Source organism: Mustela nivalis, assembly GCF_964662115.1.
Source record: "Mustela nivalis genome assembly, chromosome: 16".
NCBI lineage: Eukaryota > Metazoa > Chordata > Mammalia > Carnivora > Mustelidae > Mustela > Mustela nivalis.
In genome coordinates, this window is record NC_139035.1 from 1,996,945 (window position 1) to 2,010,717 (window position 13,773).

General features: G+C 44.2%; 1 protein-coding gene across 10 annotated transcripts in view; it reads right to left on the reverse strand.

Moving 5' to 3' along the window:
• The window catches only part of SCYL3 (SCY1 like pseudokinase 3), a 42,584-nt gene that overhangs the window by 25,787 nt on the left and 3,024 nt on the right, over positions 1 to 13,773 (reverse strand). For 9 of the 10 annotated variants that reach the window (XM_082702725.1, XM_082702720.1, XM_082702718.1 and 6 more), the window contains exons 2-3: positions 11,380 to 11,598; positions 876 to 1,061 (exon numbers count right to left, since the gene is read on the reverse strand). In XM_082702725.1, the coding sequence (XP_082558851.1) occupies positions 876 to 1,061; positions 11,380 to 11,544 (351 nt within the window). In that variant the 5' untranslated portion in view covers positions 11,545 to 11,598. The remainder of the gene's footprint in view (positions 1 to 875; positions 1,062 to 11,379; positions 11,599 to 13,773) is intronic. The other variant, XM_082702717.1, reaches the window with a different exon arrangement.

Sequence of the window (13,773 nt, forward strand, 5' to 3'; positions counted from 1 at the left end):
AGCCTGCTTCCCTTCCTCTCTCTCTGCCTGCCTCTCTGCCTACTTGTGATCTCTGTCAAATAAATAAATAAAAATCTTAAAAAAAAAAAAAAAAAACAACCCCAAACAAACTGCTTTAAAAAAAAAAAAAGTAAGGTCAATAATACTGTCACATAATAGACCAAAAGTAAACCTAAGACTATATGCTTATCTCTTAAGAGCAAACCTGAGCGCAGTGTTAAGAGTCTGTCTCCTGGGGCGCCCGGGGGGCTCAGTGTTCACCTTTGGCTCAGGTCACGATCCTGGGATTGTGGGATCGAGTCCCCATGGAGCTTCCTTCTCCTCCCTCTCTCAGTGCCCCCCTCCCCATGCTCACTCTCGCTCCTTCAAATAAATAAATAACCTTAAAAAAAAAAAAAAAGAGGCCATCTCTCAGTAGACACCCACTCAAATGACAACAGGTATGTAAAGCTCTGCCTTTTCCTAAGAAATGGTCATTTCTTCCTTCAAAATCTAAAATGTCACAGAACTCCGGGGACCAAACAGGAACTCTGGTTTACAGCAACACTGATGATAAGGCTTTCTCTTTTTCTTAAGAATAGTAATACCCGATGCAAGTGTTTTCAGGTAAATATTTCCCCCAAACCAGAGGGAGACAGTAAACCGAAATAAAGTCCTATAAAAATAAAGTTCTATAAAAAACTGGCCAGAGAAGCCTTGCCCACTGCACACACCACCTGTCTGGAGCCCTTGTCATGCCTTCCAACAAGCTCGTCTCCCACAGGAAGATTCACGTGAGAATTTCTGTTCCTCCCCTAACTTAGAAGCACTCCCACACAGGCCAGCCCTCCCGTCTGTGTCAAGGCCCCAGGGCAGCCTGTGTCTGCGGTACTTACTCTGTCGTGAAGGAAGATGAGAGCCAGCAGGATGTCGTAGATGCCGGCACAGACCTCAGCGGAAGACAGCGTTTCTAAAGCCACTTCCAGAGGCTGCACTCGCTCAGTGACTAGATGAATCCCATCTGCCTCCACAGTGCAAGATAAAAATCTCAGCAGGCAAGGGTGACGGAGTGTCTTCAAATGCTTTAAAGATACAAACGCAAGGGGTGGGAGAGTTAATGACTCAGAACCAGACTAACCGTAGTTTCTTGTACATCGCAGTCCGAGTCAGAACAGTTAGTTCCATTCAAGGTCCCTCCCAGCTCCCTACTTTCCTCACCTACCCCCCTAAATCTCAAACAAGGCACAGGAAAATCTGTGACCTGTTCTGACTTCCTTCACTTTACCAACATTTAAAGGATTCTATAGAGACTTCCAGTTCCCTTCCGACAGTGTAAGTACCCAGGAGCCCGGGCCTCTCCACGACACGACCATATACTCTGAACAAAGTACCCCAACAGTGACCTGAGAGCTCAGCAAGATAAACAAGAGCACACAGACTACACAGGGGAGTCAGGATTGGCCGAAGAGACCCCTGTGGGAGTAGGTGTTCTGGTTTAGGGCTGGCCCTTCTCACAGCTGTGTGCTAAAGGCAGGCCCTGCTTGGGAGGCCAGTGTAGCAGAGGGGGCTGAAACTCTGACCGAGACCTTGGCAGCTTTCTGGCCAGAAGGAGGACAGAGAGGAGTCCAGACAAGCCTGAGTATGAGGCTATTCCAGAGGGGAAGGAACTGGAGAAGGAGATGCTCTGGTTATCTATTATACCCACCTGGGTCTCAGACTAACTCCTGAATCAAGCACGGACAAAACAGACCCAAACCGGCGTAGCCAACTTTTGAGAAATGAACTGAGGTTAGAACTACCGTGCACAGGAAGGGTGCAGGCGAGCAGCTGGAAAACTTGAAGCCTGAACCAAAGGGGATGGACTGCTGAATCAAAAACCTCAGTAATCTCTAGAAGACTTTAACACAACCAAGAGTCGATGCAACATGACATTCAGAATGTGTGGGATGCAACCCAAAATGTTCCTACTCAACAAAGAACCATAAAAAAGTGAAAAGACATCCAAGAAATACCAACCCCGAGATGGCCTAGATAACAGAACTCTTAGGAAGAATGTAAGGCCATTTCCCCACTATGTTACAACCATTCTTCCCTAGAGGTAAAGGAAAACAAGAAATAAACAGAAGTTCTCAGCAGAGAAAGAAATGTAGGAAGGAAAAATAAAATATTAGAAACTAACCCAATGATTGGACTCAACAACAAAATGCAGACTGATGTAGAGGCAAGAGTCAGTGAACCTATGCTAACTAGTCTGAAGAACAAAGAGAAAAATTTCTTTTTTATTTTTTTTAAATGATCACAGCATCAAGAAACTGTGTGGGGCGCCTGGGTGGCTCAGTGGGTTAAGCTGCCGCCTTCGGCTCAGGTCATGATCTCAGGGTCCTGAGATCGAGTCCCACATCGGGCTCTCTGCTCAGCGGGGAGCCTGCTTCCCTCTCTCTCTCTCTCTCTGCCTGCCTCTCTGCCTACTTGTGATCTCTCTCTGTCAAATAAATAAATAAAAATCTTAAAAAAAAAAAAAAAAAGAAACTGTGACAATAATAAAGGTCTAACATACATAACTGGAGTCCCAATAAAGAGAAGAAAAGAACTAGCGCATAAAAAATGTAATGGCCTGAGAACTTTCCAAATTCAGCCAAATACTTAAGTTTACAGATTTAAGAAGTTCAATAAACACCAAACAGGATAAATCAAAGAAAACTACATCACACACGTTATCGTCAAACTGGAGAAATCAGATAAATTAAAAAATCTCAGAGGCAGCTAGAGAAAACCATTATTACGTGGAAGGGAATGACAATTTGAGTGATGCAAACTTCTCATCGGAAAACACAGAGGTTGGGGTGCCTGAGCAGCTCAGTGGTTGGGCGTCTGCCTTCGGCTCGCGTTGTGATCCTAGGGTCCTGGGATGGAGCCTGCGTGTCCTGGGATCGAGCCCCGCACCGGGCTCCCTGCTCAATGGGAAGCCTGCTTTTCCCTCTCCCACTCCCCCTGCTTGTGTTCCTTCTCTCGCTGTATCTCTGTCAAATAATAAACAAAAAAGAAAAGAAAACACAGAGGTCCAAAGACAAAGGGGAATACTTACTCTAAAGCACTGACAAAAAAAAAACAGTATCAACCCTGAATTATATAGCAAAAATATCCTTCCGGGAAAAAAAAGTAAAATAAAGGCATTTTTGATGATGGAAAACAGAAAAGTTATTGCCAGAGGACCCACCCTAAAAAAAAATGCTACAGGAAGTTCTTCAGGCTGGAGAGGAAATGACACCAAAGGGAAACGTGGGTCTCCAGAACTGAAGGAAGAGCGGCAGAAATGGTTAAGTATCAGGATGGATTCCAAGGCCCCACGTTGGCCTCTTGGGTAAGCTGCGCAGGACTGTGTGGAGCAGACACAACGCTGCTGGGTCAGGTTCTCCACGTGAGTGACGCACAGGGAACCCCCGAACACCACAAGTTTAAACTGTGTCCATTTCTACGCAGACTTTTTCAACAAACAGTGCACGGTGCTGTACAAGGCTTTTCCTTACGACTTTCCCAGTTAACATGTGTTTTACCTTACCTTATTGTAAAAATACAGTATATAACATGTATCAAGTAAGATATGTTATTGACTGTTTATATTATCAGCAAGTTTTCCACTCTACAGTACCTTACTAGCAGTTAAGTTTTGAGGGAGTCAGCCCAGTTGTGCGAGGAATCAGTACTTCTAACCCCAATTTAACCATGGGCCTGTGTGTGTATGGCGTTGATATGTATGGAACAAAAGGACAGCAGGGTTGGGGCTGGAGATTTCTATCTGATTCCAAGCCTCCTATGTTTTATGTGAATGGTACAATTCTAACCCCAGACAGATGACGATGAGCTAGTTATTAAACTGAAATCCTTAGGGCAACCATTAAAAAAATATATAAAGAAATATAGCAGAGAAATCAAGATAAAATGAAATACTAAGGGCTATTTTAATAAACCAAAAAAACAAAACAAAACAAAACAAAACAAAAAAAAACAGAGAGAAGGGGAACATAAGAACAAAATCCAAAAGGGGGCAAATAGAAAACAAATAACAAATAATAAAATTCAACAACATTAATAATTACATGAAATGTTAATGATCTAAACACTCCAATTAGGAGTAGATATAAGAGAAGACCCAACAATATGGGGCCTATGAGACTTACTTTAAAAATAAATTTGGAGACAGGTGTGTGGAAAGAAACCGAACAGACAGAAAGGACATGCCACGAAAACATGAAGCATAAGAAGGCTGGAGTGGACGTATTCTCATCAGAGAAAATACACCTCAAGACAGTACATTGCAAGACATCAAATGGGACAGTTTTTGAAGAGTAAAAGGACAATTTGTTAAAAAGGCATCACAATTATGAACGTGTAAGCCCCTAACAGCAGAGCCTCAAAATACACACAGAGCAAAAATAAAAGGGAGAAGCAATTCCATGATTCCAGGATCACGGCTAGAGATTTAAAAACTCCTCTCTCAGCAATCAATTGAACTGGCAAAAGTAAACAAACAAAAAAATAAATGAAAGCACAAGAAACCTGATCAAACTGACAGTTGGAAAACAATATCCAGCAACTGCCGTACACACGCTCTTCCCGAGCTCAGGAGAACGAGTTCTAGAAACACTCCACACCAGGCTACAAAATCATTTTAAATGAATAAGCACCTTAGCCATCTTTTGTTGATCTTGCTTTCTTCTTTTTTTTTTAAGATTTTATTTATTTATTTATTTGAGAGAAAGCATGAGAAGGGGCAGGGTCAGAGGGAGAAGCAGACTCCCTGATGAGAAGGGAGCCCGATTCAGGACTCGATCCTGGGACTCCAGGATCATGCCCTGAGCCAAGGGCAGTCGCTTAACCAACTGAGCCACCCAGGTGCCCTTGTTTTCTTACTTTTGACCTCACTATTTAATCAAGCACTTAATCCCCTTAAAAATATTTCACCATCTTTAAAATTGTTGCCATTTTATTAATCTAGAAAAGTTAGCATTAAACATTTTAGCTCACATACTTCACACCAGTAGCAACGTTAGATGAGAAGCTCATTTATGTACCTACAATATACATTTTTGATTTACATATATAAATAAAATACAAATACCATAAAATCCCTACAAGATAGAATGTACCAAAACAAAAGATTAAAAGTAAATTAAAACACTCTTGATTTTCTCGCCCGACCGGCCATGAGTCAGTGCACAGCCCCGAGTTATGGATGGCCCGCTTTCGAACTCCTGCCGCGCATTAATTTCCGCGCACACACCATTCTCTGAGCAGACACAGAGCACATAGAGACGGAAGACAAGTGCGTGACCATGCTGGGTCTGACTGTGAGAGGCGATCTGCAGGGTTATCAGCTACAGACTTCCCAAGCTTCCCTTGTGCTGCATGTTGTGGAAAATCTGACCTAAGTCACTCAGACCGGTCATCCACGATGCCCAACCCAGCTAGTAATAACTGTATCATTGACCACAAAATTTAAAATGCCGGAATAATGGTTTTCCTTGCAAATCACCCAGATTTTCTAAAAGAAATGACGTGGCCTTCAATCTCTGGGGTCTGCCCTGCAAAAGGCACTGGACACTGAGGAAGCCTCGAAACCAATCAGCAAACCAGGAGACTGATCCGATGCAAGATTCCACTGGGAGAAAAACCTCAACATCGGGTTTCATTTTCACAAATAAGCACTCTGTAATGGAACATTCTAAAATACCTTCTTGGAAGAATAGGAGATCATACAGGAGCCCATAACACAGCACTGGTACAAGTTTTCTATCAGTTGCTTTGAACTAGTTTATTAGGGAACACCGTAGGAGAATCTTCTGAGGAAAAGGATGGTCTAGTTTCTTTTCTTTTCTTAAGATAATCTCAAACTTTGACAACTCTAGAAATAGCTCCAATAGGATTTTTTGCTTGTAGAAGAAAGCTGTTAGCCTCCCCTGTGTTACTCTAATAAAAAATACTTAAGAAAATTCTTACACAATTGTGAACCATTAATTTGTACATATGCCTTTAAAATAATCCCTACGTATGCACATAAACACAGCAAAGACCCAGAGGAGCTGTGAGCTGTGCTAGTGAGCTGGCTGAACAACTACGATTAAGTGGAGAGAACTTCTTGCAAGTGTCTTTTAAGCTATGGTTTCTGAGTAAAATTATGCAGCCTCCCTCTTCTTTTTGCGTTTTAAGAATAATTCCAACTAATTTGCAAAACAATAATTAAATACTTTTTAACTTTTCACTTTTGCCCATTCAGGAAAATAAAAATATTCATTCAGCTTTTATTTGTTAGGAGTCTAAGTATTTTCCTTGGGTTTTCTGTGCCTTCTTTTACTCCTCTAATACTCAGGGCAGACCAGTGAATCCGGAGAAATACTTCCTGGCTGAGTACTGGCATGGAAATAGAGTCAGTAAATTTCACCCCGTTAATAAATGAAATAATAAATTTCATTCTGCCTTTTTTTTAACCCTAAGTTCACAGCAGAATTCTTGGTCCACAGTGACTCGTTTGTTTACTGAAGAAGGAAGGAAGGTGTAAGTCATTGCATGATTCCAAACAGGGCACTTAACTTAGCAGCCATAACCTCACTTGTCACTCCTCTTCAGCACACACAATATTTTGCATAAATTATACATCAGATTCACAGGGAAGTTAGCAATTAATCAAACAGAAACGTTTCTTTCTTTTTTTTTTTTTAAAGATTTTATTTATTTATCAGAGAGAGAGGGAAGAGAGTGAGCACAGGCAGACAGAATGGCAGGCAGAGGCAGAGGGAGAAGCAGGCTCCCTGCTGAGCAAGGAGCCCGATGTGGGACTCGATCCCAGGACACTGGGATCATGACCTGAGCTGAAGGCAGCTGCTTAACCAACTGAGCCACCCAGGCGTCCCCAAACAGAAACGTTTCTTGATTCAAGCTTCTGTTGCCCCAAAGAACAGAGGGAGTGACAAGATGAACCTGTGAAGTGTGATGAGATTTTCTCATCACCGGAAGAGATAAAAGACTTTTGTTCTGGTGGAGAAAGGGGACTGTGCAGAAGGAGCACCTGGAAAGTAGCTCTCGTAGGGGCACATGGGTGGCTCAGTTGTTAAGCTCAGGTCATGACCTCGGGGTCCTGGGATTGAGCCCCGCATCGGGCTCCCTGCTCAGCACAGAGCCTGCTTCTCCGTCTGCCCCTCCCCCTGCTCTCATGCTCTGTCTCTCTCTCACACTCTCTCAAATAAATAAAATCTTAAAAAAAAAAAAAAAAAGAAGTCTCTGTTCTAGAGTTACAAATCCCTGTTAGCCCCATGCACTGCTCTACTACTGGCCTTTGGAAGACGATTCTGAGTAAGGACCTTGATCGTTAAAAAAGAGCTGCGCTGGGAAACCTGTCCACATTCATCCACATCCACGTGCACATGGAGATGTTAAGTGTGAAAATCAAGTCCTGACTACAAACCCTTTCTACTTTTTGGGAACAGGTTGTGAGCCACAGCAGGGTAACTCGCACCCTAGGGGCTGAACTTTTCACTACCATATTCTGCCCTGGTCTGGTCTGCTTTTTCACAACACAGCGGCTACTCTGCTCCGATTCACTTGTAAGTTTCTAGCCAGGAAGCGAGCAGTAGTTTCACTGCCTTGAAGAAATATGACAGAATAGCCATGATGCTTGAACTAAAGAGCAAGAATTTTCAGGGAGAAATATTCTTCCTTCTACCCTTAAGACGAGAACCCAAGATAGCGACGAAGTACGAGGTTTCTAAATGCCGCACCTGGAGGTTCAAGGAGAAACGAGGAATACAGAGCAGGACGGGAAGGCAGAACAGATCCCAGGTTGGAAAGCCCGCACCTGAGGTGCCAAAGAAATATCCAGGTTGAGATTTCCACAGACAAGTGAGAATGTGGATCTGGAGCTCAGAGAGGTTCCGGCGGACACCTGACTAGGGGCAGAGAGCCACAAGGCTGCCACCACCGCTGCCACCACCACAGGGGAGGAGAATGTGAAGTCTGAAAATGGGCGTGGCCAGAAGGGGCCCGTGCCACCTGGAGGTGGCCCTACCCAGCCCAGGGATGGGGGAGGGGAACTTCTGAAGCTCTTCTGACTGGCTAACGCTCAGCTCAGCAGCCGTGAGAGAGAACCAGATTTTGATTATACGGGGAAGGAAATATTTTTTTAAGAAGCTGACAACGTAGGGAAGTTGATTTACTAGAATAAGGATTGTAAATAGTACAGAAAAGGCCTAACAGGGAAAGGAACAAAAAGAGCACGTGGACAGAAGAGCCACAGAGCATTCCAGAAGTGATCAGCGCAAGCAGTCCTCTCTTCTCATCACCACACGATGTGCGTTCTCAAAAATGCCGACCAGCCCTTCCGCAGGGCCGCCCGAATCCATCACGAAGAAGGCCTGGCCTCGGCAGCCACATACATACTCCCGGAGCCAGCGTGGCTGCCTTGGTGGCACGAAGACAGTCAGGAATCGTTCTGTGAGTCCGTCCTTCCCGTGAGGCCCTAACGAAGTGCTCAGAGGACAGCAAACACGGTAACCAAATTCCAATTTAGGACTTATCATTCCTTACTCTTCATTAGAAATGAGTCATAACCACCACGGAGAAAATGCTGTAAGACCTAATAAAATCAAGATAAAACGAGAAGACCTCTAATACTGTTTTGTGGCCAAAGGTTACACCTGCATTTCGTCTTATTCCAGAGGTCACAGGGCACGGGGCCTGTTTTTATCAACAACACTAGTGGAAGAGCACACTCATGACCGAACAATGTTTGCAAGGAAAACGCTCTAACCCCTCTTCAAGTGGTCACTGAAACTACCAGAGGGAGGACTGAGAGTCTGCACTCTGGAAGAAGTGAGGTGAGTTGACTGTATTAATGTTTCAGGTATCCAGGAAAATCAAGGTCCTAAAACCTGATGAAACGTGATACATTTTTTTCAAGTACTGCATCTAAATCAAAACTTCGTATCATTTCGTTGCCATTTCACATCCCCAGATTCAGGTGTCAGGTATTCAAAGCCACAAGATAGCCTGCAGAACAAGAGACAAAAACTTCTGGAAAAGAGTCAGTTGTGGTTTAGAAGAGTATGTACGAAGGGGGAAAATGTTCCCTCTCAAGTTCTGAAATTCCTCCAGCCCAGAAGTCCTCAGACACTGACACTGGATCTTTTTCTCCTTCAAATACTTATGATCTGGGGGCCCCTGGGTAGCTCAGTCGGTTAAGCATCTGACTTCATCACAGCTCAGGTCTTGATCTCAGGTTCGTGAGATCAAGCCCTGGGCTGGGCTCCATGCTGGGCGTGGAGCCTACTTAAACAAAACAGAATTTCTGATCTGGGTTATTCAACTTTCTTGGTACATACACCATAAAGAGTAATATAATGTTAAAAAATGCTATGGTTCTATTAAGAAAAACTGAGAATGATAATAAATCTCTAGTATTTCACTAGTAATAATCATCCTAATCACCATAATTTTTTAAAAGATTTTATTTATTTATTTGAGAGAGAGAGCAAGAGAGGGAGAAGGGTCAGAGGGAGAAGCAGACACCCTGCTGAGCAGGGAGCCTGATGTGGGACTCGATCCTGGGATTCCAGGATCACGACCTGAGCCAAAGACAGTCACTTAAACAACTGAGCCACCGAGGCGCCCTCACCCTATTTTTTTTTACTTAAAAATGTGCCATCTTATTAAATGAAAATAGCAGGAAGCCTGTCAGATATGAATTGCACATAAGAATCTGAAAGTGAAGCAAAGCATTTTATCTTTTGCAAAAATCACAATAAAAAGTATTAACAGTAACTGGATGGGACAGAAAGACAAAAAAATTCTTACCAAAAAGTGAAATTACTTAGCAATGGAACAGCCAGCTATGCTTTTTACCACTACTAATAGAAAATGCATCCCAAGGGGAATGTGATCTTTAGGCACCACATTTAACTTTTTAAGAGTTAACTTCCTGCCTCATCAAAGACATAACATCAAATAATGAACTGATGTGACAAATAACATGCCGAAATTGTATCACTAACAGATATACTAAAACCCTTTATAATCACTAACAAAGGTAACAGCCATTTCAAAAGCCATCTCTATGGCGGAGACACCCATGCCTCCCACGCATCGCTAGCACGCGGGACTCACGGGACTACAGATCACAACTCAGACAGAACAAAGCTCTAAGTCCATCTGAAGGAATGTGCCTGCATTAACACTGAAGAGCCACAACTCTGCTTCCCCTGCCGAACCTTCCGGAAGATAATCTGAATGACTCCATATCCAAGGAAATGCCAATTAAAATGTTTGTTTTCTCCAGTTCAAAACAACAGCTAGGATTATTCTACCGAGGTACTATCATGTTTTCTGGTGAGAGGTCGGGGTCTCCTGCAGGTGCCCCTCCAGGAGGAGTGGCCGCAAGGTGGGAGCAGGGAGGCTCTCCTCCCGAAGAGGAGACTGAAGCCTCTAGAAGTGAAGGATCTGAGCGAGGCCCCGCCCAAGAACTAGAGTCCAGGCCCAACGTTCTTTCTGGGGTGTCCAGCCTAATACTCCAGCTCAACAAACTTTCTCGGACCTCACAATGCAGCAGTCACACTTTCTAAAATATTCTATTTCTAGGTCTGTCATCAATACACTCATGGTGTGCACGGCCTACCATACAGGGAAGTCGAATCACTATATTGTACACCTGAAACTAATGTGACATTGTGTGTCAACCATGTTCAAATTTAAAAACTAAAATACAAACATTAGAAAATTAAAAATTCAAATAAATAAGTAAAAATAAATAAATTTTACAACTTAAAAAATATACTTACCAAAATGTCAAGACTTCAGAGATTTCTGCTAAGGTAGATTAACTTCCTTTACCTTCTAATGGCCATGTAAAATTACCTTCCGAACTTTCTCACTAAAAAAATACGATGATAAAAGCTATCACACTGAGGGGCGCCTGGGTGGCTCAGTGGGTTAAGCCGCTGCCTTCGGCTCAGGTCATGATCTCAGGGTCCTGGGATCGAGTCCCGCATCGGGCTCTCTACTCAGCAGGGAGCCTGCTTCCTTCTCTCTCTCTCTCTGCCTGCCTCTCAGTGTACTTGTGATTTCTCTCTGTCAAATAAATAAATTAAATCTTTAAAAAAAAAAATGAGATTAAAAAAAAAAAAAAAAAAAAAGCTATCATACTGAGTGTCATGGAGCTTTCTGGCTATCCCTGGCATCTGACCGTGTCATGCAAATTGGGAGATTCGCCCACGAAGGACGGACAGCGGAACAAGAACACTGTTCCTTATCATCTGCCTCCTTGCACCTTCGGTAATTTCGACTTTACACTTTAAACAGAAAACGAGACAGGAGAAAGCACTAAGAAAGCACTAAAAAGCCTCACTCTCCCGGTACCTTGGCAGCTTTGTTAACTTTGTCTTCGTTTTCCCTCTTATACACGAAGACGGAAGCGCATCTGCCATCCTGCAGGACAGCGGCGTAAACGGCGAGTCCAGAGGGCAGGGTGAAAGGCGGCTCCTCCAGCCTGTAGCTCTTCAAAGCGCTGCTCTCCGATCCCATCCCTTCCGCAGCGGGGCAGAGCGGCGCCTCCTCCTCAAGGCCAAGCAAGCGGGGCTGAAACAGAAACCACCACCCAGCGTGAGTCTGTCTGCCACGTGTGCTGGGGATCCCGGCCGCCCTGACCCAGCCCCTCCACCCGCTCGTTCCTCCCATCCTCACCAACGAGGCCGTGTGACAGTAAAAATGGCAAAAGCTCAGCCAGTTCCCAGCCAAGCCTGAAAGTACCCACCCAGGGCTCCAGAGAAAATGCACTTAAGCATCACAGGCAGTTCCTGCCCGGCCCCAACACCCCCCTCCCTCCCACGGAGACCCTTCCCGGGCTCGGGGCCGATCAAAACCAGGACAAGATCATCCATGCTCCCTAACCCGTGCACATACTGGCCTCACAGGAAAGGGCAGCAAAAATCTGATAATTCATCAGGGAGAAAACTTCTGTATAATAATGTGGAAGACAATAGCTTAAAATTATAAAAAGAACATTATAACCTAGAGTATTTTTTTAAGATTTTACCTATATTTTTGACAGACACAGTGAGAGAGGGAACACAAGCAGGGGGAGTGGGAGAGGGAGAAGCAGGCTTTCCACCAAGCAGCGAACCGAAAGGGGGGCTCGATCCCAGGACACTGCGATCACGACCTGAACTGAAGGCAGACACCTAATGACAGAGCCACCCCGGCGCCCCAACCTGGAGGATTTCTTTTCTTTTTTTTTTTTTTTAAAGATTTTATTTATTTATTTGACAGAGAGAGATCCCAAGTAGGCAGAGAGGCAGGCAGAGAGAGAGAGAGGAGGAAGCAGGCTCCCCACGGAGCAGAGAGCCCGATGTGGGGCTCTATCCCAGGACTCTGGGATCATGACCTGAGCTGAAAGCAGAGGCTTTAACCCACTGAGCCACCCAGGCGCCCCTGGAGGATTTCTAACAATGAAGAAAAACATGTTAACAAGTGGAGAGCTCATATGGGCCAAGCAAAGCAGTGCGAGCACCAGCAGAACACGGGGAAAGGAAAGAGACAACTCATGGAACACAAAGGGCAATGACCACAGCAAAGAGCGCGCCCACACCTCTCTTCACGCTCCAGCCAAGTCCAAAGGGGAAAGTGCCAAACTCTGTCATCCCAAATGCTAAAAAATGCACACATACGTGAAATTCCAGAAAATGCAAACTACCTTATAGTGACAGAAAACAGATCAGCAGCTGCCCAGGGTGGAGACCCAGATAGAGGGGTTGGGGGAGAGGAGAAGATTGTGGAGCGGGGTAAGAAAACTCTGGGGGGAATCGACAGAGTTATTATCTTGATTATGGTGAAGGCTGATTATAAATACCAAAACTTGGAAAACTGTATGCTTTCAAGTATGTTCAGTTGATTATGTATCAATTTGACCTCAATAACATTGTTTCCAAAAGAAATATACATCATATATCTATGTCCCCATCTATGTGTGCATCTACATACACGCATACAGATACGTTCACAGAAAGACTTGAAAAAACATGCTCAAAAAACCCCAAACAAAAACAAAAACAAAAAAACATGCTCAAGTCCTAACAGAGGTTTGGGGGAGGGGTCAGATCATGGGTAATTCCCAGACAGACACGTGCCTGCATCTCCCCCACCTTTCTCTGCAGCGGCGATACCAATTCTCGCAGTTCGAGCAGGCCTGCGGCCGCCTACCTGGACGCTTGGCTCTGAGGGGAGCAGCCACCCCCAAGTTCCACCCAGATCAGGCCATCTACCATAAGGATCCTGAAGATTTATGTGGAAATTTCCATACTTTCCAACACTAGTTCAAATGTTTTTAAGCCGGTAGAGGCCAAACTACATATGTTTGAAAAATGCATGTCAGTATGCAGTTCTGGCTTTACCACAGTGTAATGAATTAAACATAACGAGGGCTCTTAACTAACTCTGGCAATGGAGCAAGAAGTTGCTAGTTCTAAGTAACAAGGCCAAACATGCAACGATCTTTAAAAATTCAGTCAAAAAAATCCCATCCAGGGGCACCTGGATGGCTCAGTGGGTTAAAGCCTCTGCCTTCGGTTCAGGTCATGATTTCAGGGTCCTGAGATTGAGCCCCGCATAAGGCTCTCTGCTCAGCGGGGAGCCTGCTTCCTCCTCTCTCTCTCTCTCTGCCTGCCTCTCTGCCTACTTGTGATCTTTCTCTGTCAAATAAATAAATAAAATCTTAAAAAAAAAAAAAAACCATCCTTTAAATAAACATATACCAGC